This window comes from Trichomycterus rosablanca, chromosome 14 (assembly GCF_030014385.1).
Source record: "Trichomycterus rosablanca isolate fTriRos1 chromosome 14, fTriRos1.hap1, whole genome shotgun sequence".
NCBI lineage: Eukaryota > Metazoa > Chordata > Actinopteri > Siluriformes > Trichomycteridae > Trichomycterus > Trichomycterus rosablanca.
In genome coordinates, this window is record NC_086001.1 from 11,712,284 (window position 1) to 11,739,960 (window position 27,677).

The 27,677-nt window shown below is 41.4% G+C and overlaps 1 protein-coding gene across 2 annotated transcripts in view; it reads right to left on the reverse strand.

Annotated features, from left to right (window-relative positions):
• smox (spermine oxidase) overlaps positions 1-27,677 on the reverse strand; it is a 33,111-nt gene that overhangs the window by 2,425 nt on the left and 3,009 nt on the right. For both annotated transcript variants that reach the window (XR_010014561.1, XM_063008886.1), the window contains exons 2-5: positions 16,708-16,942; positions 15,097-15,323; positions 8,293-8,466; positions 4,298-4,991 (exon numbers count right to left, since the gene is read on the reverse strand). Coding sequence is in view for 1 of the 2 variants with exons in the window: in XM_063008886.1 (XP_062864956.1) it covers positions 4,298-4,991; positions 8,293-8,466; positions 15,097-15,323; positions 16,708-16,915 (1,303 nt within the window). In the remaining variant the exon portion in view is untranslated. The remainder of the gene's footprint in view (positions 1-4,297; positions 4,992-8,292; positions 8,467-15,096; positions 15,324-16,707; positions 16,943-27,677) is intronic.

A 27,677-nucleotide genomic window follows, 5' to 3' on the forward strand; every position in this document is an offset into this window, starting at 1 on the left:
TCGCATGATTGTATCACAGGCAGCAAATACGGGGTTATTTCCAAGTGGTTTAATATGATGCCAGAATAAACTTGAGCTACTTTTATATCCTCTGTAATCAGTTGATGTAAATCGAACCTCTTACGGAAAGTTCTAAAGTGCAGACGGAAAAAAGTCTCCACCGGCTTAATCCCTTTTAAGAGCTGGAAGATCTTTTTCCTAAATCATGCTTTAACAACGCATGATAATTTAGCACCCGGCTGTAGGTGTCAGGCCCCTGGGAGCTTCCTGGACACAACTTTATGAGCCTTTAATAAAAAAAGCACTACAATGAACACCTGAACAGGGCCTACAGTGAGATGAACTACTGTCAAAAGACGTGGATTCCTACTGCAAAAATTGAAAAATAAAATAACATAAATTGGTGCAGTAATGTAAAATGGATAAAGACTGCTGAGCATGTTGCAGAACACAGCATGTAGTGTTTAAATCTGGGGGACTCAAAAACCCACAATGAATTTTAAGATCTCTGGCAACCACATACTTGTAACACGTGAATGCAGCATTACATACACTCATGTTTACGTACATTTTTTCCATCTCTCTCACTTCCTAAATCTTAGTGCTGAACACGGAGACCCTGCTAAGTCATGTGACTTTTTGTCTGTGGCCAAAAAACTTTTAACAGCTGAGAATTTCACAAGAAATAATAACTTTCCCTCAATAGTTTTAATATAGTAGCACTTAATATAGTAACATTGCTGAGGTTCCCTAAATCGGCACTAATACATTAAAATGGCCAGCCTGTAATACACCAATAAGCTTTAGCATTACTGTAAACAGGGTTAAAGCGTACAACACAGTATCCTAACTTCTTGTTTTCTAAATTAGATTGTGTCGACTGCATTTTAAGGAATGCTGACATCAGCTAGTTTCTAAGTTTTGCCTGAAGTTACAGTTTAGCTAACTAATGACCTGGGGGGGGGGTCCAGGTATTGAGTAGGAAGGCCACTGCTTTAAAGGTTTTAAATAGAAAAGTCTAAATAAATGTGTCTTTATCAGACACATCTCTCACCAGATGTGCTGTGGAGCAGTGCCCTATAACTACTTTTTAAAATCTATTTTCTTCATAACTAATATTGTTTTTATAATATAGTGCTTTTATTACATATGAAAGCGGTATCGTTCCAAACATCTGCCTGTACTAGTTATGTAAAGGCCAGTACTTCTCCTAGCAGTCTTCGTTTGCTAAGCATGAGGCCGGCCCGTCAGCGTTTGTCCAACCAAGTGAGTAATAGAAAACACTTGTGCGCATGTAATAAGCAGCCAATACAAAAAACAGATTTACATAGGCCTAGGTCAAAATGTTTGGTAATCATTGTTTATGGTATTATTATTACAAGGCATCTGTTATTTTACATTTTCAGCATTTAGCAGACGCTTTAATCCAAAGCGACTTACACAATGAGTGGAACGCAATTGAGGGTTAAGGGCCTTGCTCAAGGACCCAACAGTGGCAACTTGGTGGTGGCGGGGCTTGAACCGGCAACCTTCTGTTTACTAGTCCAGTACCTTAACCACTTTTTGGACATATGCCTAACACACACACACATCAACCCTCGCCCAGAAACCATTGTGAAAGATCTTGACAAGCTAAAAATAATATAATTAACATTGTTCACGCTGATTTAAATATTTACTTCAAACAGATAATACAGCCCTTCCTTATTCAATGCGATGGCCGAACCTGTTTCTGCAACCACATCATAGACATTTGTGGTTCAATATCAGTTACAGTGAGTCGTAATATTTTCTTTCTTAAATCATAAGAAATTAACAGCCCATGATAATTTAGCATCCAACTATAGGTGTCAGGCCCATAGGAGCTTCCTGGACACGACTTTTTGACTATCTTTTTTGTATGAGTATACACAAAATGGTTTAAAATCTTTAAACTATAATTTTGAATGAGAATATGGGCTGACAGACGAGCCACAGACTCCTAACAATCTTTCAGAATAGTGAATTTAAAGGCGTGTGCGCTACCTAATGAATAATCAAAACCGCCACCTTAGAACTTGTGAAACTTGACAGTTCCGCCTAAACAATTTTCAGTCCCACCCTTTGCATATAGTTAACCTTTCATTTGCTGCCAAACCCATTTCAGATGCAAATAACTAATCAGCTATTCTAACAGTCCCATTCCACGGCTAACCGGCAAAGTGTTTAAAACAGGCGTTCAGGATTATTATGTATACTTGTCTGAAATCCTTGTGTTACATAATCATAATGTGTATGGCTAAATAATATATGTAGCTTTACAGCCCTAACTGCACAATGCATTGGGTTAGCAATGATATGAACAGATGTGAAGGTCCCTGAGTGACTCACCATGCAGAAATGGCAGGTTGCTTTAGGGAATACAAAACCCTGACAGGCAATGACATATTTTTGGTCTGTGTTTACGTCAAATAAGTGGAAAGGTGAGTCCGCTTATGGTAGAGAGTCACTGAGCGATGATGGAGTAAGTGTTTACTACTGGGTGATTAATTAGTTGAATCATCCTGCAGTGCTAAAATTTCAAATATGATGTAGAATTTAGTGATGAATTCACTTGTGTAATGTGTTTTACAATAGTTAATTGTAGATTTCCTCCTCCAATAAAAACAATAATAATGTATTTTTATTTACACAAAAATCTAAATGGAAAATGCTTCAGAGCCACGGCCACATGAGCTTTAACATCCCTGTTAGTATAGTTGGTCCATTACACACCCCTTGCTCCTAAAACTAATGATAAGGAAAGTAGGGGGCAGTCGCCACTTTGTTAGTGTATGCAGGACTACATAAAAGCAGCAGGAACAACAGACAGTAGGTCTGTGGGAAGACCTAGGGATTCTAATAAGACATCGAACTCATGAGGCAGATTATTTAGATGCACTACCTAGACAGCAATTACGTCACTGCAGTTTTCTCTAACACAGTTAGCCTCAGGCCATTCAAACCAATGGGCTGAAGTGGCACAAGCCACTAGCATACCAGCTAACATCTCCCTCCATATACCAACAACGATTGCACTGTCACTGACAAGCTGGAATTTGCAAATAAATTACACTTATACACCTTTATACAAATTAAAAATCAATGAGAATTTATTTACATTTAAAATGTGTTATTAAAATGTGTCCTCCATATTTGTATTTTTTTGTGAGAAAACTTGTGCCGCACTGAATGCTGGGATTGCCTTCACCACTAAGGAAGCATCGGATGCTCCCTTGTTATTCAGTCAGATTATCACTTTGAAATAAGGCACCTCAGCAGGCAGCATTTTAAGGCATCCAATGCCAAGTTCACACTACACGACTTTCGGAGCCGTCGGATCGCTGTACAGTTCACACTACACAACTGGATTTCTTGCAATCGGGAGTCTTTGAAGTCGTTGTGGATTTCCCACTACACGTGTGCTGATGTGCAGCGTAGAAGCAAGTAGGAAAAATAAATGAATCAGAGTGGATTGGGCTACCCGAAACTCGGTCTGTTCTGTAGTGAGTTGGAGGTTAATAAATATTTTTGCAATGCAGCGTGGGTATTATGGTTGGCGTGAATGATAAGATCACAAATACTGTAAACCTTGTGTGTGTGCCGATGTATTCTGATAGAAATCATATTATGCCCCTGTCCCCCGGGTTTTCCCTCACCCCGTATCTTGCGTTCTCATTGGCTGTAGTTTGACATAGCACTCGCAACCTGATCGTAACACTTTTCACACTACAGGGTTTTGACTCGCAGACTGGTCCAGATATTTAACATGCTAAATAGTCCGCCAGCGCTCGGTGAGTCGATTTTTGAGCCCTAAGCAAACGCAGAGTGGCCTCTGAGCTGCTACATCTAGCGGCGACCTGACAGCGAGTAAAACCAGGGCAAAAATCATGTAGTGTGAACTAGGCATAAGAATTTTTACAGCCTTCTTTTCGGGAGAGCGTAGGATGGCGTTAAATGCGTCTATGTAGAGAGCTCACTAGGTTTTCAGACAGACCCAATGAATAATAAGCAATTAACTGCATCATCTCCTACACTTACACACAACTTGGATGATAATTTAGCTCTTATTTTTAGAAACGGTTGTGTGTGCGACCCCAAGAACCCCACACCCACTGTAAATTGCGGAGGTGCTTCTCTGAATTGTATTTTTGGAACCATAAATGACCATGAATTGTCTTAAATGCTGAGTATTCAGTCACTTGCTTTTACTGAATAGTACTTAACGAACAAAATAACTGCTTGTTAGTAATTTTAATTCTAACATTTTTCCACTAACCTGTAAATTTGCGAAGCAGCTCGGTGCAGATCTCGGCCACGGTCTCATCATCACAGCGCTCCATGTGCAAAGCCTCGTCTCCGCAAATCCAGCCGCTCAGCACATGACCATAGCGCTCAGGTGGGTACAGCACGTCGAAACTGCAGATCTTCTTGTACCAGTGCTCCTCTGGATAGACCAGGCTCTCCAGGTGAGCCTCTTCCTCCCACACAAACTGGATGCTGTTGCATTCTGGGCTCCAGAAGGGCTCGGCGAACTCCAAGAAGATTTTATCAGTAGTGCTAATGCCCAGCTTCTGGATGGCCAGGGCCTTGTCCAGAGGAAGCGCCGGAGCAAACAGTGTTTCATGGGCCTTCTTTAGGACACCTAGAGAGGCTGTGACCACCACGTGATCAGCAAGGTACCATTCTCCGTCCTCGCACTCGACGCGTACCGGGGCCGGCCCGGGCCGCTGGTCGTGGTTGTGGTCAGCTGCATCTGAGTCGGCGTCGTGGCCGCTGTAGTTCCAGTGAACGCGACGGACGGGTTTGCTGAGTTGTAGCATGCGAGCAGGGATTTCACGAGCCAGTAGTTCCACCACTTTGACAAAGCCATCTGGGATGACGTGGTGGGCACCTGGGATCTCGGTCCACTCTCCGAACTCACTCAGAGACACCTCGTCCATGCTGGGAGAACTGCTCTCGCAACTCTCCACCTGAGACAGACAAACATTTCTATTGTAGAACAGTCAAACATTAGAGAGACCCAAGCGAGCCACATTATGTTCATAACATTTTACGCGACCCAGGCAACACAATGCATCTTACCTTCTCTATACAAGATTTAATGTAAAGCCTTCACAAGGGCTGTACACTCAGTTTCTTAACAGCTTATCCAATTAGGGTCGCAGGGGGGTGCTGGAGCCTATCCCAGTTTTTCAGTGGGCGCAAGGCACACAGTAACACCCTGGACGGGGCGCCAGTTCATCTCAGGGCAGACACACACACACACCCATTCACCTATAGGGCAATTCGGTGTCTCCAATTGACCTGACTGCATGTTTTTGGACTGTGGGAGGAAACCGGAGCTCCCGGAGGAAACCCACACAGACACGGGAAGAACATGCAAACTCTGCACAGAAAGGACCCAGACCACCCCGCCTGGGGGATCGAATTAGGGTCACGAAGGTGCTGGAGCCTATCCCAGCTTTTCAATGGGCGCAAGGCACACAGTAACACCCTGGACGGGGCGCCAGTCCATTGCAGGGCAGGAACACATACACACACCCATTCACCTAAAGGGCAATTCGGTGTCTCCAAATAACCTGACTGCATGTTTTTGGACTGTGGGAGGAAACCGGAGCTCCCGGAGGAAACCCACGCAGACACGGGGAGAACATGCAAACTCTGCACAGAAAGGACCCAGACCACCCCGCTTGGGGATCGAACACAGGACCTTCTTGCTGTGAGGTGACAGTGCTACCCACCGTTCGCGTACAAGTTTATTTAATTATCATTATTTTTTCTCTGTGACCCATTTTTTTGGAAAAACCCTGCCTTAAGCCACTAAAGAGTTTCCTCACTCACTTTTTAAGTCTTAAGTTATACTTTGACTACCTCACTATGCATAGAAAGGTCACAGACAGGTCCTAACTGAGGACAGAACATCCGTTATTGGTGTTTTTCTCTTCACACATCACTTTCACTATCATCTTCTAAATGTTTTGAACTGAAATTTACTAGCTGGCTTTTTTTCACAAGTTTTATTGAGTAGGAAGAAGCCTGTATAAAAAAAGAAAGGCTAGACATGCACTAGTTCCTGCTCTATGTTAATGCAACGAGAAACTTGTGCGATCAGTTCTTATTTTAGGTTTTTATTTCCGTTTCCCATCATTTGTAAACTGCATTGTGATAATACAGTCAGAAAAAGATGGTAGAGAATGAACGCAGCTGTACCTCACGGTAACACTGGGCTACGCTGGATTGCGATGTGGTTTGGTAGTTGTGGTTTGTAAGCACCAGATGTTCCTATTAGATATTATGAGTAAGCATGTAAGGTCATGCACGCTCGAGCATTTGTGCACTTACAATACACCATAGTAAGCTCTTTTTAAGCAATCGTAGACTGTGGTTAGTGTGAAACTGCAGAAGAGTTGCATTATTTTGCTAAACCAGCCTTTTCCAGTCAAGATCAGTTCAAACTACATTCAGTACAGAAAAACAAGAAGTGAAAGTGCAGACATGTGAGTTCAGGATTTTAAACATACGTCATAGGATGTGTAGTTCTTAACCTTTTAAACTGACTGGACCAAACCGGGCTACACGAGTCTAAGGGTTCTCAAGTCAAAAGTTTAGGAACCATGTATTTTAAGGTGGTTTTATGATTGAATTTATTTTGCAACTTAAATATTCTTTCTTGTATTACACATATCAACCCAGACAACGTGTTACCAGCAGTGGCTTTTTTCTCTGGCCACAGACCTTAGTTCAAACTGATGCAGTCAAACTTGACCTATTTATATGGACACATAGAAGCCCAGTAAAGTGCTGAAAATAAAGGCATTATGATTTCATATCAAGCTTAGCTTGTCTTAACAAAGTTCTTCATCTGAATCCATTGCAGTGCATGGATTTCATTTGGAGCCATCTCTCAACTCAATACCTTATATGTACAAACAGCAGCACAAAATAAGATCTGTGCAATTTACACAATAAATTATATTGTATATATGGTTTTCTGGGGTTGTGTCTTATTTATTTATGTTTGTATCTTACTGTTTCTTTTAGACTGTAATCTATTGCTGTAGAAACGTAATGAAGAGTGTCCAGATTGTGTCAAATTCACTTTTTTTAATAATAACTTCTCCACTGATATAGTCACCAGTGGGCGATGCTAATAGAATTTTTGGATTTCCACTTTATTAGGATGGTTTTCCAAGAAATATTTAGTGCTGTGCAGAGTGCTCGGGTGGTTTCTTTCCTCATATGGACAAAAAAACTTAAAGCAACAAAAGATTTTTCCAGAAGTAGCAAAATCTCATAAAGAGTGCACTGATGACGTATCTAAGAATAAAACCTTGATGATTTGCAAGTCTCATCAGTCAAAGACGGAACTGTTTTGGAAGAAATTGTTGCTGTTACATTTGGCATAAAACCAAAATAGGGTTTTACAATAAAAAAACATCATATCAACAACCGAACATGTTATTGGCAGCATGAAGGTAGATTATTTGCAGCTTTGGAATCTAAAGAAGAATGTCCAATCATCTGCCTGTGATCTAAAGCTCAAGTGCAACTGAATTATGCAACAAGACCCTTTTATAAATTACAAAAGCAAGTTGACCCTCAATATCTAAATAAATATAAATGACTGAAACCCTGTCAGATGCTGTGGCTGGACCTTAAATGGACAGTTCATGATTGTTTGATCTCAAAAACGTCGCCATAAACTGATCTGCAGTAATCAGATGAATTGGGTTGCATTTGTTGCTGCTAAAGTTGCAGTTATTTCTTTATTTCTTTTTTCTTTATTAAATACATTGGAGAATTTCTCATGTCCTGGTACTTTCCTACATTTTGTATGAGGACATGAATCCAGTTAATGTGACAAATTTGTAAAAATAAAGGCCCAAAATAGGTGCTCAGGTGGTGCAGTGGTTAATCTCGAACTTGTGAGTTCAAATCTCAGCTCTGCTACCGGCAGGCTGGGCGCCTACACGAACAATTATTGGCTCGTTCGTAAAGTGTACATCGGAGAGGATTTCTCATAACTAATTAAATTAATTACGACCTCTGCTGGCTGATTGATGCCGCCTGCACAGAGACGAGGTACAATGGGAGTAGTGTGTGACTCTCACTGTGCGAAACTGGATTAGGAGGAAGACTAGATTGGGAGGAAATTAGGGTAAAAAAGGCAAAAATAAATAAAGTATGAACAGGTGTGGCGACATGGTACCTTTCAGTTTAACAGTATGCTTGGTAAGACACCCTGTGAGTTTTGGTATAGCTTGAACTCACCTTAAGGTACTGCTGAAGCATGGACAGCTTGAGCTTCTTTGTGCTTTCGAAGTCATCAGGGTCCATCGTGATCTTTTTCCGCACCAGGTCTCGTGTGAAAATGCCCACGCTGTTCTTAGTCTCAGCACCCACCGGCTTCCCATTCTGGAAGAACTCCTGAGTCAGCTCGTACACCTATGCCCAGAGGACAGAGAGACCAAAACAGAAATATTTATACGATAATGAGTTAAACCGTACTTATTGTATAATTAGGTCAAAGCTTAATCCCAAACACATGCAGCTTTGAAGTCATGAGCTGGTCTGAGGAAATGAATTAGAGCGGTAGTTCTTAACGTTTTTAGATCACTGCCCCAATTACCAGTATTACCTATAAGTCAATTTTCAGAAACACGCACCACACACTAAAAAGACTGAGCCTGTGTGTACAGTCAGTGTTTTAATTTCTGTTCAAGATCTTTTTTCTTTAGATGAACTGTCTCATACACACTTGCTTAATGCCGAACGCTGCATGGCCACACATTCTCCTTATTTTCAACAAGCGTGGCTGATTTATTTGGGCTTGTATTATTTTACCTGGCATCTGTTCCTTTTAACCATGATAATGTAAAATTTGTGTAAGGTTTAAATATTTATTTTTGGCAAAATTGGTAGGTCTTAAAAAGATCAGTCACAGTCCACTGACCTATTCGACCTATTAGGGCGCATTCACATGAGAAGCAGCAAAACGTTTTTTTGCGCTGGCTGTGTCATTGTTTTCTATGGGGCTCGCGATGTTTGCATTTGCCACGGTGCTCAGATTCACTTGACTGACCTTTTACCCAGTTTGCTGCTGACCTTTTCAAAGCATCTCCAATAAGACGAGCTGTTTGAAATGACATGGTAAAAGTGGCTCAGTACGAACAACGCTTAACGTGACATATTGTACTAAAACAACAAGTGAGTGTTCTCAGTAATAATTAAGAGAAGTTTCAAGGTCATTGTTTTAGTACATTAAACCTAGGGCTGGACGATATGGCTAAAATTTATATCACGATATAACTCCTAATTTCGGTCGATACGATATAATTCCGATATCGATATGAATAATACAAATGTCAGAAAAACTGCCAGGAACACCAACATTAAAAGGCTGTACCTGCAAACCTCTGAAAAATTTATTTGCAAAGTCTATGAAATCTCACCCTTTACAACTGCATAATATTTTAGAAATAATAATAATAATACAAATAAATTAGCTTTCACCTTTTACTTGTATTCAGCATTTGTATACAGACAAAAACACGACATCATTCTCAAATAAACATAAGCCTTGACAATATATAATATAATATATTAACATATGTCTTAACCAGAGGTTGAAAGAGTACTGAAATATTGTACTCAAGTGAAAGTACTATTACTTTAATGAATTTTTACTTAAGTACGAGTAAAGTTACTAGTCTAAAAATCTACTCAAGTAAAAGGTAAAATGTACTCAGAGTAAACGTTACTTAGTTACTTTATTAACAGCAGGGGGGGGGGGTCTCTTCTGTGTAATGCAAACAGGACAAGTGGATATAAATCTCACAATAGTTGTTTTTAATTCATGTTGATACAACATTTAAAACATTTAGGGGTGTGTAATGTGTCCTTTTAGTCCCATAAAACTTTTTTAAACTGTATAACCACTAGTGATGTGTCGTAGAATTATTTGAATCTATTGAACGGCCCTTTAAACTGAAATAAAGGAATCGATTCACGCTTTATGTATATATACGGCTCTTTAAAAGGAACCGAGACAAAAGATCCGACTCCCCGTCGCAGAATTCACTGCAGCAGTTTCCCAGACGCGATTTCTTTGGCGTTTATTATTTTACTCAGTTACGGATCTTATTTAAAATGTAGCGAATTACAATTCTTAATACAAAACATACTGAAGTAAAAGTAAAATTACAGGCTGTGAAATCTACTTTAAAAAGTATAAGTACGGCCGCTCAGGTGGCGCAGCGGTAAAAAGAAACGCGCTGCAACCAGGGCTGGATTCTGAGAAGCGTCGTATCGAATCCAGCCTTGCTTTACCGGTTCGAAGCTGAGTGGCTATATGAGCAACGATTGGCCGGTTGCTCATGTGGGGGGTGGGACAAAGAACCGGATGTGGGTCTCTCTCTGTCAGAATGCGATTGCGTTCTCTGCCGGCTGATTGGAGGCGCTTACACAGAGATGGGAGGGGGTGCCCTTAGGGTGTGTCTCTCCGCATGCAACGCTAGGTGGCGCCAAACTCGTCGATGTGTGGGTGGCAAAGATGCATCTGGCTGCTGCTCGTGTTTCGGAGGGGATACGGGTTAGCTTCAATCACCTCCGTCAGGGCAGGGTTCGGCATAGACAGAGAGGAAGCACGATGCTAATTGAACAATTGGATGCGCTAAAAAGGGGAGAAAAAGGGGTAAAAATAAAAAAAAAAAATAATAAAAAAAAGTACACAAAAAACAAAAAAGTACACTCAATTACAGTAACGCGAGTAAATGTAATTCGTTACTTTCCACCTCTGGTCTTAACTAACTTTAATCCACAACATGGACTGATTATTATTTGTATGTAAACATTTTCGAACAAAAGTGCTCAACCAGGATAAAGAATATAAAAAGTGCTTAAGAGTTGCTGCAGAATTTGCTGCAGCAGATGTTGTGCTTAAAGAATACAGAAAAAAATACAGTCTTTCCTCTCTTATCAACTATTTCTACTGCTTCTTTTGTAACTGTGGATGCTCGTTCACTCACAGCTGTTGAACTCATTTAGCCGCTAATATCCACCGTGTTGCAGCGGAGTGTAATCACAGCGGTAACGCTGAGCACTGACTTCGTGCCTGTGGCGCACGTCATCACGTACTGACCAGGGCTGGACTGGGAACAAAATTCAGCCCTGGACTTTTTTCTTCACCAGCCCACTACAAGCACATCGCGCCACACATATCACCCCCTACTCAAATGTTAGATGATTGATATTAATAGTTTTCATCTATCTTACCACTAAAGTTAATAACTCACTATAATAAAAATTAAAATAATAAAAAAATAACTACAAACAAATATATAAATATTTCCAACACTTTCCTTTGGGATTAATAGTTCTATCCATCTATCACACACATTAAATTTACAATTTCTTAAATGGTTCTATTGGATTTCCCCATCCTGTCTCATTAAACCGCAAGAAATAAAATTAAACCTTTCTTTCATTAAACCTTTAACACTGGTAAATATGCTTTTTTCGCACTTTTATTCACACGTGATTCACGTTTGTTCCAAATTAGTGCATTGCTCCGATGAGCAAAAAAATAAATACTTTATATGTTGACAAGGGAAATTAACCATGTGCGCTATGCACATAATCACTCTAAAAATGTCCTGAACAACTGCATTTTCCTTTCTGTATTATAGAGGACACTAATGGTACCGTCTCAAATTATATCCACCGCCCTATGTAGTGCACTATGTTGAACATGATATCATAGAACTTTTACAAAAATCGTCCTTAAAACGGCTGGTTTAAAGCCCCTGATATCCAACAGTAGCTTAGATAACTACTTATTAATCATTCAGCGACTGTTAAAAGAAATGTTTTGTACTGTTAGGAAGTACCCTAAGTAGGGCATAGGCGACATTTGAGATGGGCCCACAGTCTCTTCTTAAACGGCGTTACTAACGAAGCAGAGTCACTGAACACTAACTTTTCCTTTTCTGCTCTCTGGCTATGCTGTGGTTCCTCACTGCCAAACAGGTTGTCCAGTTTCCTGCACTTTTCTGCATCTGCTTGCAGCTTTTTCTGTGTTTTATCACAGGCTTTTTCTGCACCTCCTTTACGCTTTTTCGACCCTTTCTCCATCTCGCACTCATTCATAGTTTTTGTACTGGTGGTTGTGATTACGGTTTATCCTGGGGGAGGGACATTTCTGTGATTGGCCAATGGACATGCAGTGAGGATACTGTGGTGGGCCAATGTACACTTCAGGATTATTATTCAGGAATATTAAAATAGAATTTATTTTTCACTCTCTCAGCGGCCCACATACAGAGCGGCCCACCGGGAAAACTCCCGACCCTCCCGATGGCCAGTCCATCCCTGGTACTGACGTATGCATATCGATCGAATTTGTTTATAAATCATATCACCGTTATTGAAACATTTTCTATCGCGATATATATCGATATCGAATTATTGTCCAGCACTAATTAAACCACATTATGCTTTTTTTATGTTAAGTGTTTTCGACTCTCGCAGAAAACCTGATTCTCACCATTTCTCAGCACCCCGAGCTATAACACAAGTTTAAAAGTGAAACCACCACACAGTGAGGAAAATCCAGCTAAACATAGATACATGTGGATGCTTTCAGAGTGGATTTGATGTTTATTACACACAAGTTGATATTTATTTTGTGGTGCACTTTGATGACATTTTACTACACCACTCAAGCCAAGCGCTGATTTCTCATGTGAATGCACCCTTGGGAACTTTGCATTTACTATATTTTGTCTTTTGGCCAAGTAGTGTATCAAAGTGCCATTATCAAAGTTATAAATGCGTGTAATAAAGCTACGCTGTTCAGTGGGGCTTACGTCAGGGCTCTGTGCAGGCCACTGGAGTTTCTTTAAACCAAGCATTTCAGTTATGGCTGCAACACATGATTTCAGCAACTTAAATGGGTGTCCCTATACTTTTTTTCATGTAGTGTGTATCAGTCTTCTGTATGTGAAGACGGAAAGTGAACTCATAAGCAATAAAAACTGTTGTTTGGGCAGGGGAGAAAATGCTCCTCACGTGGGTCACAAGACTGATTGAGAAATCTGCTGATTAGGAACCACACAGACCAGATGAGTTTTGGAAATTACAACTAATGCTGCACATATTGGAAAGGATGTGCCACATCTACAATCTGCAGCCATCAGTAGTTTAATGGACATTTAAAAATACTGAGATCTTCACTGGGTTGTCACTTTAATAACATGAATAAAATATGCCACAAAAAAAAAGAAATTAATATTTTGTTAATATTAATATGTTATGAATTGTATTTACTAGAGCATAACTGATGCTACTTGTAAATATAAGCGTAAAGGTTTAACAGCCAAGAAAATAATAGTTTGAGTATTATTACTGCAAATAACCTTAATAATACTCACTATCAGCTAGAATTTGGTGCAAGTTGGGAATTCATCCTGGACAGATATGCATAAACAAGGCAGCTGCTAATGTCATCTCGACAGTGCAGGGCACAATTCATCAGTATTCAAGTGTAACGGACATTCGATTCCTCTCTAATTAAGTCATTAATTAAAATCTGCTTTGCAGTAATTATGCACGTTGATGAAAGAGCCCATCCAAACAAAAACTCAGCCACCATACATACCCTCACTGGTAGACAAATTATGTGAATAGGGGTCTGTCTGAAAACTTAGTGAGCTCTCTATATAGATGCATTTTACATCATCGTATACACACTCCAGAGAAGAAATGTGTCTGAATTCTTAGATACCTTAAAATGCTGCCTACTGAGGTGCTTAAATTCTAAGCGATAATCTGATTGAATAATAAATAATATACAAAAATATGATGGACGAATGCGGAGCAACGAACTGAGTTCTTTTCAAATGTAAATAAATTCTCATTGATGTTTAATTTGTATAAAGGTGTGCACGTGTAATTGTCAGTGACAATTGATTTGAATGGCTTGAGGCTAACTGTGTTAGCTTAGTAAGCGAAAACTGTGGCGACATAATCGCTGTCTAAGTACTGCGTCTAAATAATCTGCCTTAGTTTGATGTCTTATTAGAATCCTCTCTACTGAGGCAGGTAGTAGGTAGCAAGGCAGCTCACTAGGTTTCCAGACAGGCCCAAGGTCGCTTGATGCGATTGCATATCTGATTACTAATCAGTCTGTCATGAACACAATGTACAGTGTCATGTTGATGACCTCATCTAAAACTGTACTAGTCATGATTTCTAATTAGGACTTTGTGTTCCAGGATTGTTCAGTCTTTTTAATCAGTGTACATGTCTACGCAGACCAGTGTTGTCATGCAACACAATGTTGCAACTTCCTGTATGAGTGTTCTGGCTGGCAATAAGGCACAGAATTCGACTTGCAATCAGAGATTGTATCTGCTTCAATAGGAATGAGTAATGATCTTATCAACTGTTGGTCTGAGTCTTGTTAAGTCTGGCTAAAGGAAATGGGGCATGTTATAGCAGGAACAACAGTATTAAGGAAAGATTGAATTCATTATTTATTAGAACATTCTTGAGGAGAATGTAAGGTCATCAGTCAGTGAGTTAAAGCTGAGGCATGATTGAGTCATGCAGAAATACAATGATTCAAAATGCAAAAGCATTGTTTTGTAGTGGTCTAGTGGATTTGGACACAATGAAGATGATGAGAGAATTTGTTAGACACTAATGTTGGAAGTCCTGGCTCGCACTTAACATTCCAATTCATCTCAAATGAGGTCATGGCAGGAGTTCCTCCATACGAAATTTGTGAAACCATGTCCTGTCCTAACTTCACTTTGCCCATGTGCACAAAACTTGGTCTATAAAGAAAACACCTTTACCAAAATGTTGCCACAAACTGCAAAGTACGTACTGAATATACTTTTATACACCTGTTAGTAATAGGCATTGCTGGAACACTTAAACCTAATATTTAGTAGAGGTGTCCACATGCTTATATAGACCATATAGTACATGTATAAAATGTACAAATGAAGTCAAATTTTGGCTGGACTGTCACTTTAATTTATGGATTCTTAAATGCCAAGGCCCTCTCACCTCATTGTACAGGTCACTGAATTCCTCCACCAGGTCCTTGGGGATGCGTCTGCCATTGTTGGTTTGGTAGTGAGCCACACCGTTTTTGGCATAGAGGCTAATGCGTCCCACACTGCGTTCGTCCTCCGTAGTGTGGACCAGAAGCCCGTTTTCCTCAGCCAGGTGGTAGATGGGGTTCCCAATAGCTCCATGTATCCAGGTAGCTCCTAGTTCCAAAGTGGCTTTATCTAGACATGAATTAAATGAGAATTAAAACGTGAAATGTACACTGTATTTCTTGAAGAATTTAAACAATAAAAACAAGAATTTGTGATTCCTCAATTTAGCTTGAAGCTTTATTTAACTGACAAAATCACAAAGAAAAGATGATCAATGTTTCCTCTGACTGGTTTTGTATATTATAAATTTGATATCTACAACACAATAGCAAATTCAAGGCAAAAAGTTGTAAAATATTTATGTTACTCCATTCAGGTGAATTGGTAACAGTTGAGGGAAGATGGGTCATGGCTCACCACTTTGTGCCAAACTTTCGAGAATTTTTAGCCAGTTCAAACATTTCTTACCACAAGATTGCACATAATTCAGATCTTTTACATCAACCATATGTAATATCATGAAAAGATCCAGAGAAATCTTAGTGTGAGGCAAGACTAGAAACCAGTACTGAATTTGCATGACTTCTGAGCCCTCAGATGACACTGCATAAGAAACCCTTGTGTACCAGTAACAAATACTGCCACATTTGTATGGAAGTTCTTTGCACAACAGTTGTCGCTTGATACAGTCCACCACTGTTATTAAGAAATGGAAACTGTAACTTTGTTATGCAAACAGAAGGCCAAACATCAACACCACAGAGTACTCTGGACCCGAGCTCATCTCAGACGGACCAAAAGGTCTACAGTGGTCAGATTAGTTTTCCGTTTGTTTTGGCAACAGTTCTTAGTCCCAAAGACAAAACAGACCATCCAGACTGTCAGCAGCGAAAGATGCAAAAGTCAACATCGGTCATGGAACGGGTGACTTGCATGTATATTAAGATATTATAAAGATGTACTGCCATCAGGGAGACATCTTTCCTTGGGAAGTCAGTGAAGAAGTCAGATTCTGTGCTCTCTACCACAGTGTGGCTTTGTAGACATGTTCATGTGCACTTTTTCTTGCTTCCATATGAATTGTATGGTGCATCATAAAGAGGAGAATCAGACACCAGTGACCACAGACTGTTATGCAGCTGAACTCTTGTATCAAGCAAGAATGAGCAAAAATTCCACTGGTAATCTGCAAAAAATTGTGTAATCTGTTCCCAAACGATTAACAAATTAATAGAAAAGGTAAACATAACTCTGACTCAACTTTTTTGAGTGTGTTGCAGGCATCAAATTCAGTGAAAACACTGGAAATCTTTACTTTTGACAGGTAAATAAAAGTGTAAGAGAATTAACAAATCACAGATTCTTGATTCTATTCCAGAAAAGTAGTTTGGAATTGAATGATAAAGTTTCGGGTTCAGTCGTACTAGGACAAGATTAGTTGCAAGATTAGTTTTTTCCCATCAGTTAATGAAAACGTATTAATATAGTTCATTCAAGGTTCATTTAGTCTCACCGAATTGAACGCTTTGCACTCTGCCTCCGATGCGATCCGAGGCCTCTAGCACGGTGACATTGGTGAAGCCGTTCTCCAAGAGGGTTTTGGTGGCTGCCAGGCCGGCCAGGCCCGCACCAATCACTACTATTCGCGGTTGTCGATGCCTGCATAAGCCGCTACTAAGAGGATCATCTGTGCTGTCTGAAGATATTTCACAACTTTGCATGCCGTCCAAACTCCTCTTCTAAAAGACCTGAAGGGCAAAATGAAAAGAGAGGTGGTTTCAAACAGTGGCTTCTTTGAGAAACATTATGAAATATTATGACAATTTATTCCGAAAATAAAGCATCGTAAAAGAGTAAAGGAGGCTTTCATGTTTAAGATGTAAGGCTGAGTGAGGTGGCCCAAGATAAAGTATCTGTCAAATAAAAACATCTTCACAAAGCACAAGAGTTACTTAGGTCTGCAGGTCTAAGGCTTGACCAACAGCATAAAAAACAGTGAAGAAAGCTTATAAAAGCACTTGGTGATGGCAACCATAATCTTTCCATTTGTACATAAAAAATAAGACATTTTTGAGATCTGTCAGAAATTGCACTGGTATAAACTATACAGCCAAAAGTATGTGGACAGAATACAGTAGACCCCTGAGTACAAACGGTTTACCATACGAACATTTTCGGTTACGAACGATCTTTTTCAACTTAACGTACGAACAAATTTCGAATTACGAACTGAAATTCGCGAAACACGTGACGTCACGAACAAGTTAACTCCAACCGTCTCTCTCTCTCTCTCTCTCTCTCTCTCTCTCTCTATATATACAGTGTATCACAAAAGTGAGTACACCCCTCACATTTCTGCAAATATTTTATTATATCTTTTCATGGGACAACACTATAGAAATAAAACTTGGATATAACTTAGAGTAGTCAGTGTACAACTTGTATAGCAGTGTAGATTTACTGTCTTCTGAAAATAACTCAACACACAGCCATTAATGTCTAAATAGCTGGCAACATAAGTGAGTACACCCCACAGTGAACATGTCCAAATTGTGCCCAAAGTGTCAATATTTGTGTGACCACCATTATTATCCAGCACTGCCTTAACCCTCCTGGGCATGGAATTCACCAGAGCTGCACAGGTTGCTACTGGAATCCTCTTCCACTCCTCCATGATGACATCACGGAGCTGGTGGATGTTAGACACCTTGAACTCCTCCACCTTCCACTTGAGGATGCGCCACAGGTGCTCAATTGGGTTTAGTCCATCACCTTTACCTTCAGCTTCCTCAGCAAGGCAGTTGTCATCTTGGAGGTTGTGTTTGGGGTCGTTATCCTGTTGGAAAACTGCCATGAGGCCCAGTTTTCGAAGGGAGGGGATCATGCTCTGTTTCAGAATGTCACAGTACATGTTGGAATTCATGTTTCCCTCAATGAACTGCAGCTCCCCAGTGCCAGCAACACTCATGCAGCCCAAGACCATGATGCTACCACCACCATGCTTGACTGTAGGCAAGATACAGTTGTCTTGGTACTTCTCACCAGGGCGCCGCCACACATGCTGGACACCATCTGAGCCAAACAAGTTTATCTTGGTCTCGTCAGACCACAGGGCATTCCAGTAATCCATGTTCTTGGACTGCTTGTCTTCAGCAAACTGTTTGCGGGCTTTCTTGTGCGTCAGCTTCCTTCTGGGATGACGACCATGCAGACCGAGTTGAAGCAGTGTGCGGCGTATGGTCTGAGCACTGACAGGCTGACCTCCCACGTCTTCAACCTCTGCAGCAATGCTGGCAGCACTCATGTGTCTATTTTTTAAAGCCAACCTCTGGATATGACGCCGAACACATGGACTCAACTTCTTTGGTCGACCCTGGCGAAGCCTGTTCCGAGTGGAACCTGTCCTGGAAAACCGCTGTATGACCTTGGCCACCATGCTGTAGCTCAGTTTCAGGGTGTTAGCAATCTTCTTATAGCCCAGGCCATCTTTGTGGAGAGCAACAATTCTATTTCTCACATCCTCAGAGAGTTCTTTGCCATGAGGTGCCATGTTGAATATCCAGTGGCCAGTATGAGAGAATTGTACCCAAAATACCAAATTTAACAGCCCTGCTCCCCATTTACACCTGGGACCTTGACACATGACACCAGGGAGGGACAACGACACATTTGGGCACAATTTGGACATGTTCACTGTGGGGTGTACTCACTTATGTTGCCAGCTATTTAGACATTAATGGCTGTGTGTTGAGTTATTTTCAGAAGACAGTAAATCTACACTGCTATACACGCTGTACACTGACTACTCTAAGTTATATCCAAGTTTCATGTCTATAGTGTTGTCCCATGAAAAGATATAATGAAATATTTGCAGAAATGTGAGGGGTGTACTCACTTTTGTGATACACTGTATATATATATATATATATATATATATATATATATATACAGGGGTTGGACAATGAAACTGAAACACCTGTCATTTTAGTGTGGGAGGTTTCATGGCTAAATTGGACCAGTCTGGTGGCCAATCTTCATTAATTGCATAATTGCACCAGTAAGAGCAGAGTGTGGAGGTTCAATTAGCAGGGTAAGAGCACAGTTTTGCTCAAAATATTGCAATGCACACAACATTATGGGTGACATACCAGAGTTCAAAAGAGGACAAATTGTTGGTGCACGTCTTGCTGGCGCATCTGTGACCAAGACAGCAAGTCTTTGTGATGTATCAAGAGCCACGGTATCCAGGGTAATGTCAGCATACCACCAAGAAGGACAAACCACATCCAACAGGATTAACTGTGGACGCAAGAGGAAGCTGTCTGAAAGGGATGTTCGGGTGCTAACCCGGATTGTATCCAAAAACATAAAACCACGGCTGCCCAAATCACGGCAGAATTAAATGTGCACCTCAACTCTCCCGTTTCCACCAGAACTGTCCGTCGGGAGCTCCACAGGGTCAATATACACGGCCGGGCTGCTATAGCCAAACCTTTGGTCACTCGTGCCAATGCCAAACGTCGGTTTCAATGGTGCAAGGAGCGCAAATCTTGGGCTGTGGACAATGTGAAACATGTATTGTTCTCTGATGAGTCCACCTTTACTGTTTTCCCCACATCCGGGAGAGTTACGGTGTGGAGAAGCCCCAAAGAAGCGTACCACCCAGACTGTTGCATGCCCAGAGTGAAGCATGCCCAGAGTGAAGCATGGGGGTGGATCAGTGATGGTTTGGGCTGCCATATCATGGCATTCCCTTGGCCCAATACTTGTGCTAGATGGGCGCGTCACTGCCAAGGACTACCGAACCATTCTGGAGGACCATGTGCATCCAATGGTTCAAACATTGTATCCTGAAGGCGGTGCCGTGTATCAGGATTACAATGCACCAATACACACAGCAAGACTGGTGAAAGATTGGTTTGATGAACATGAAAGTGAAGTTGAACATCTCCCATGGCCTGCACAGTCACCAGATCTAAATATTATTGAGCCACTTTGGGGTGTTTTGGAGAAGCGAGTCAGGAAACGTTTTCCTCCACCAGCATCACGTAGTGACCTGGCCACTATCCTGCAAGAAGAATGGCTTAAAATCCCTCTGACCACTGTGCAGGACTTGTATATGTCATTTCCAAGACGCCCTTCCAAAAGGAGGCCCTACACCATACTAATAAATTATTGTGGTCTAAAACCAGGTGTTTCAGTTTCATTATCCAACCCTGTATATATATATATACAGTGTATCACAAAAGTGAGTACACCCCTCACATTTCTGCAAATATTTCATTATATCTTTTCATGGGACAACACTATAGACATGAAACTTGGATATAACTTAGAGTAGTCAGTGTACAGCTTGTATAGCAGTGTAGATTTACTGTCTTCTGAAAATAACTCAACACACAGCCATTAATGTCTAAATAGCTGGCAACATAAGTGAGTACACCCCACAGTGAACATGTCCAAATTGTGCCCAAATGTGTCGTTGTCCCTCCCTGGTGTCATGTGTCAAGGTCCCAGGTATAAATGGGGAGCAGGGCTGTTAAATTTGGTGTTTTGGGTACAATTCTCTCATACTGGCCACTGGATATTCAACATGGCACCTCATGGCAAAGAACTCTCTGAGGATGTGAGAAATAGAATTGTTGCTCTCCACAAAGATGGCCTGGGCTATAAGAAGATTGCTAACACCCTGAAACTGAGCTACAGCATGGTGGCCAAGGTCATACAGCGGTTTTCCAGGACAGGTTCCACTCGGAACAGGCTTCGCCAGGGTCGACCAAAGAAGTTGAGTCCACGTGTTCGACGTCATATCCAGAGGTTGGCTTTAAAAAATAGACACATGAGTGCTGCCAGCATTGCTGCAGAGGTTGAAGACGTGGGAGGTCAGCCTGTCAGTGCTCAGACCATACGCCGCACACTGCATCAACTCGGTCTGCATGGTCGTCATCCCAGAAGGAAGCTGACGCACAAGAAAGCCCGCAAACAGTTTGCTGAAGACAAGCAGTCCAAGAACATGGATTACTGGAATGCCCTGTGGTCTGACGAGACCAAGATAAACTTGTTTGGCTCAGATGGTGTCCAGCATGTGTGGCGGCGCCCTGGTGAGAAGTACCAAGACAACTGTATCTTGCCTACAGTCAAGCATGGTGGTGGTAGCATCATGGTCTTGGGCTGCATGAGTGTTGCTGGCACTGGGGAGCTGCAGTTCATTGAGGGAAACATTAATTCCAACATGTACTGTGACATTCTGAAACAGAGCATGATCCCCAACAGGATAACGACCCCAAACCCAACCTCCAAGATGACAACTGCCTTGCTGAGGAAGCTGAAGGTAAAGGTGATGGACTAAACCCAATTGAGCACCTGTGGCGCATCCTCAAGTGGAAGGTGGAGGAGTTCAAGGTGTCTAACATCCACCAGCTCCGTGATGTCATCATGGAGGAGTGGAAGAGGATTCCAGTAGCAACCTGTGCAGCTCTGGTGAATTCCATGCCCAGGAGGGTTAAGGCAGTGCTGGATAATAATGGTGGTCACACAAAATATTGACACTTTGGGCACAATTTGGACATGTTCACTGTGGGGTGTACTCACTTATGTTGCAGCTATTTAGACATTAATGGCTGTGTGTTGAGTTATTTTCAGAAGACAGTAAATCTACACTGCTATACAAGCTGTACACTGACTACTCTAAGTTATATCCAAGTTTCATGTCTATAGTGTTGTCCCATGAAAAGATATAATGAAATATTTGCAGAAATGTGAGGGGTGTACTCACTTTTGTGATACACTGTATATATATATACAGTGAGCAAACATACAACAGACGGTGTTTTTCCGGTGTTTTCTTTATATTTTGTAACATTTTATATTAAAATGTCCCCAGAGAAGGTGCAGAGAAAGCGCAGTTTTAAGTTGTTGTATAATGACTCCTGCCAGTAGCTGTCACTGTGTATCAGACAGAGGGGACAGTGAGTGAGAGAGAAGAAGGAAGTTATTCTTTCGTGAAATTACACCTACAAAATACAACGCTATTGAAATAAAGAGGGAAATAACAGAGAAATGTAAGAGTTATTGTTGTTTCTGGTAGATACAATGTATTATGGTGTATGGTACAGCACACGTACTGTACTGAAATATGATGTGTTTTATGTACAGTACTACTGTGTTGTTGTTTATTTCTTTATTACAGGAACGTCTATTCTATAATTTAAGATTAAGGGAAAATATACCTGTATTTATAACAAAAAAGACCATTTAAGACATTAGAAATGTTAGGTAAGGGGGGGTTTGGGAGGTCTGGCACGGATGAATTCTATTTACATGATTTCTTATGGGAAAAATAGGTTTAACTAACGAACATTTTGACTTAAGAACAGCCCTTTGGAACCAATGAAATTCGTAAGTCAAGGGTCCACTGTATTTTAAGCCATAACCATCACTAACAAATGTATGAAATCAATTTGATAAAATCAGTTTATATCTCCAGCAAGACACTTTCCAGGCATGCGTGTTTTGTGGAAGGGGCGCCCAACTTAATTTAAAAGTGTGAAGCAATGCAATTCAAATAAACATGCACACACAGGAAGACTGAAATAAAGAGTCCAAACAAGCAGTAACTGCTGATTGTTCATGGTGCATTTGCATTACAATCAAGTCAATTAGGTCATAGTGTTTATCCTGGTCAGGGTCACAGTGTGTCTGGCATGATTTGGAAACACTGGATGCCAGGCAGGAATGAACTCTGGACAGGACACCAGTTAATCGCAGTGCACTACTCACACTTTGCTCATACTTTGGTGCAGTTTGAAGCAACCTTCTGTATATTGGAAAGTGAAAACCTGTGTGAACAGGGAGGATATCGAAAATCTTTCAGTGTTCAGATGAACTCAGGTCTCCAAGATTCACACTATCTAGAGTGATATGATGTTGCTGCCAGCATGAAGATTTCAAGTGTAGTTTATCAAAGATTTTAAACATATTAGTGCAAAATTCATGATTAAAAATATCAGTCTATGGGAATAATGATAGTGACAATGTAATTACACCCCCCATTTAGAGAACCTCAATCCCTTAATGCCATGGAATATAAACACTATTGGATAAACTTAGCCAAACAAAGATACACCTGATACAAAGCAGACAGCAGAAGAAAGTCTGGATATAAAAGATTAAAACTGTGTTATATTATGACAGAGGCTATTAGATGTTAGACAAAACAGACCTCAAAGCATTAACTTCCTTTCGTCAGTGGAGTTTGGAACATTTATCTGGATTTCATCACACCAGCACTCAAGATTAACCATGTCCATCGAACAACGTGTGTAAGGCTGCGGGTTTTAACTCTGAGCTGGGACAGTCATTTGGGGTCAAGTGAGATGCAGATGTGGAATTCTGAACAAATACTGTAGATAGAACTCACTAAATATTTCTGCCGCAGGCAATAACAGAAAGAATATGGTCACCGGATGCAGTGGTCTAACGCACTAACCCATTATGGCTGAGAACAACCCGGCTGGGCAGCCAACAGGCATAACTGGCCATGCCTGAGGAAGAAAGGTCTATGTGGTTTCTTGTTACTGATGCAAATGCAACCTCTGATGGCTGGTCAAGGCGCCTACATGAAGGGTGGATGGTCACGGAAAAGCATATTGGGTCTGTTTGTACATTTTGTGCGCTCTCTACATAGACAGCATTTTACGCCATCCTATGCGTGCTTCAGAGAAGAAGGCTGTCCGAATTCTTAGATGCCTTTAAATGCTGCCTACTAAGGGGCCCTTAAGGGAGCATCCGACGTGCCCTTAGCGGTGAAGGCAATCCCAGCATTCCATGCGGCACAACCTTGCTCGGACAGATGCAGAGCAACAAACATAGTTCTTTTTAATTGTTATAAATGGTGTACAAGTGTAATTTATTTGCAAATTTAAGCTTGTCAGTGCCACATGATGGGGGATGTTAGCTGGCATGCTAGCAGGTTTTGTAGCCTCAGCCCATTGGTTTAAACTGTTAGCTCAGTAAGCAAAAACTGCGGTGATGTAATCATTTACATTTTACATTTTCAGCATTTAGCAGATGCTTTAATCCAAAGCGACTTACAGTACTGTGACAGTATACAATCTAAGCAATTGAGGGTTGAGGGCCTTGCTCAAGGGCCCAACAGTGGCAACCTGGCAGTGGTGAGGCTTGAACCGGCAACCTTCTAATTACTGGACCAGTACCTTAACCACTAGGCTACACCTGCCTAATCGCAGTCTAAGTAGTGCGTCTAAATAAGTTTGATGTCTTATTAGAATCCTCTCTACTCAGGCAGCCGTCTAGGTAGGCAACAAGGCAGCTTACTAGGTTTTCGAACAGACCCAAAGAGTAGAATATAGTGAGTCCCTGTGAGACTCCATATCAAGCAGGTGAAAAGAAGCGGTCTGCATATGTGATACTATGTCTCTTCTCAGTCATGATGAGGAAGTCTGGGCTAATCTTCTCAGCCTGCTGCCATAGTAACTCTCACCAAAAGAAGCGGACGAAAGATTTGATTGCTGTTTTACCAACCAATCCCAATCGTAAAACAACTCAAAACAAATCCGGTCAGTTATCTGATCTAAAAATAATACCTCTCAGCTGCGAGACAGCAGGGTTCTTTGATCCGACACAAACAGAAACATGCACGCCACAGCAGGCAATCATGCGCAACACCCACCACGTGCAGATCCTTACCCAAACACGTAAGGGCAAACTTTAACAAAGCAGACACAGCTGTGCCGAATTAGCCAAAACAGCAAGTGCATGCAGCTAGCGTACGCTCAGAGGATGTGGCTTGGGGCATGTTTGCCAAATATGCACGCAGCAGAAAACAAAAAGCCTTCAGTTATTTACCTGTTAGGCAATAGGCCATGTACAGTGTATCACAAAAGTGAGTACACCCCTCACATTTCTGCAAATATTTCATTATATCTTTTCATGGGACAACACTATAGAAATAAAACTTGGATATAACTTAGAGTAGTCAGTGTACAGCTTGTATAGCAGTGTAGATTTACTGTCTTCTGAAAATAACTCAACACACAGCCATTAATGTCTAAATAGCTGGCAACATAAGTGAGTACACCCCACAGTGAACATGTCCAAATTGTGCCCAAATGTGTCGTTGTCCCTCCCTGGTGTCATGTGTCAAGGTCCCAGGTGTAAATGGGGAGCAGGGCTGTTAAATTTGGTGTTTTGGGTACAATTCTCTCATACTGGCCACTGGATATTCAACATGGCACCTCATGGCAAAGAACTCTCTGAGGATGTGAGAAATAGAATTGTTGCTCTCCACAAAGATGGCCTGGGCTATAAGAAGATTGCTAACACCCTGAAACTGAGCTACAGCCTGGTGGCCAAGGTCATACAGCAGTTTTCCAGGACAGGTTCAACTCGGAACAGGCTTCGCCAGGGTCGACCAAAGAAGTTGAGTCCACGTGTTCGGCGTCATATCCAGAGGTTGGCTTTAAAAAATAGACACATGAGTGCTGCCAGCATTGCTGCAGAGGTTGAAGATGTGGGAGGTCAGCCTGTCAGTGCTCAGACCATACGCCGCACACTGCATCAACTCGGTCTGCATGGTCGTCATCCCAGAAGGAAGCTGACGCACAAGAAAGCCCGCAAACAGTTTGCTGAAGACAAGCAGTCCAAGAACATGGATTACTGGAATGCCCTGTGGTCTGACGAGACCAAGATAAACTTGTTTGGCTCAGATGGTGTCCAGCATGTGTGGCGGCGCCCTGGTGAGAAGTACCAAGACAACTGTATCTTGCCTACAGTCAAGCATGGTGGTGGTAGCATCATGGTCTTGGGCTGCATGAGTGTTGCTGGCACTGGGGAGCTGCAGTTCATTGAGGGAAACATTAATTCCAACATGTACTGTGACATTCTGAAACAGAGCATGATCCCCTCCCTTCGAAAACTCATGGCAGTTTTCCAACAGGATAACGACCCCAAACACAACCTCCAAGATGACAACTGCCTTGCTGAGGAAGCTGAAGGTAAAGGTGATGGACTAAACCCAATTGAGCACCTGTGACGCATCCTCAAGTGGAAGGTGGAGGAGTTCAAGGTGTCTAACATCCACCAGCTCCGTGATGTCATCATGGAGGAGTGGAAGAGGATTCCAGTAGCAACCTGTGCAGCTCTGGTGAATTCCATGCCCAGGAGGGTTAAGGCAGTGCTAGATAATAATGGTGGTCACACAAAATATTGACACTTTAGGCACAATTTGGACATGTTCACTGTGGGGTGTACTCACTTATGTTGCCAGCTATTTAGACATTAATGGCTGTGTGTTGAGTTATTTTCAGAAGACAGTAAATCTACACTGCTATACAAGTTGTACACTGACTACTCTAAGTTATATCCAAGTTTTATTTCTATAGTGTTGTCCCATGAAAAGATATAATAAAATATTTGCAGAAATGTGAGGGGTGTACTCACTTTTGTGATACACTGTATAGTCAGGAAAGAATATAGAGACCACATAAAGGAGATCTTGCAGATGAAAGTCTTTTAAGTTAGTTCTACATTTGTGTCATTCTTTTACACAGTAGATAAAGCATGATGGAAACTTCACACCTTCCTGACCAACCCGCATGTCGTGTTACAGATAGTGCACACACTCGTGGGCGTATTACTTAAAATTACCACCTCCACCCAAGAAAGAAATGTGCAGTTGTACATACACTTGTAAAGGATTACTTAGAGTACTTTCATCTTTGTCCAAAAAACGTTAACAAGCAGTTTAGAATGAAGTATCATGCTGATAAATATAAGATGACTAGTGCACGTGGCTCTCAAATAATGCTTGGTTTGTATCAGGGGTCTTCTTCTTTTGTACCAGTCGACCTTCTTCTGTCCATTTCTGATGCCTGTGTGCCCACTGTAGGTTCTTTTGATGGTTAACAGGAGTAAGCATGGGCACTCTGACTGTGCAGTCCCATACACAGAAGGCTTCATTTTATTGTGTTGTAACACATTCACCTCATCGCCTGTGTGAAACTGATATTCAATCTGTAAAAGCCACAGTAGACCTTCTGTTGGTTAGTACCAGGTCCCAGAGCCTATATGTCCTCTGGTATCCATGAGTCTTAGCAGCCTAACAAACCTGACACAGTTGGCTGGTCCCTCCTCAGGCTGCTGTCAGTGGGTTCTAACCGCGGCTGACTGTAAGCACTTGTTTTGAGATACTGCAATCCAGTTATCTGACCATAATGATTAGGTCCTTATTAAAGTCACTCAGATCCTTATGCTGCCCGTATCTGCTGCAGTCAATGTGTGAACTACAAGTAACCATAAACCCAACTTTTAATGCATTCCTCGTTGTGACACACACAGTTGCTACACAATAGGCATTGTTATTGAAATTTTTGGTGAATAGTCCTAATGTTTTGGCTGATCTGTGTAAATCTTTAGCATAATTGAATACACTCACCAGTGTATTTATGGATATGCTCCCACCTA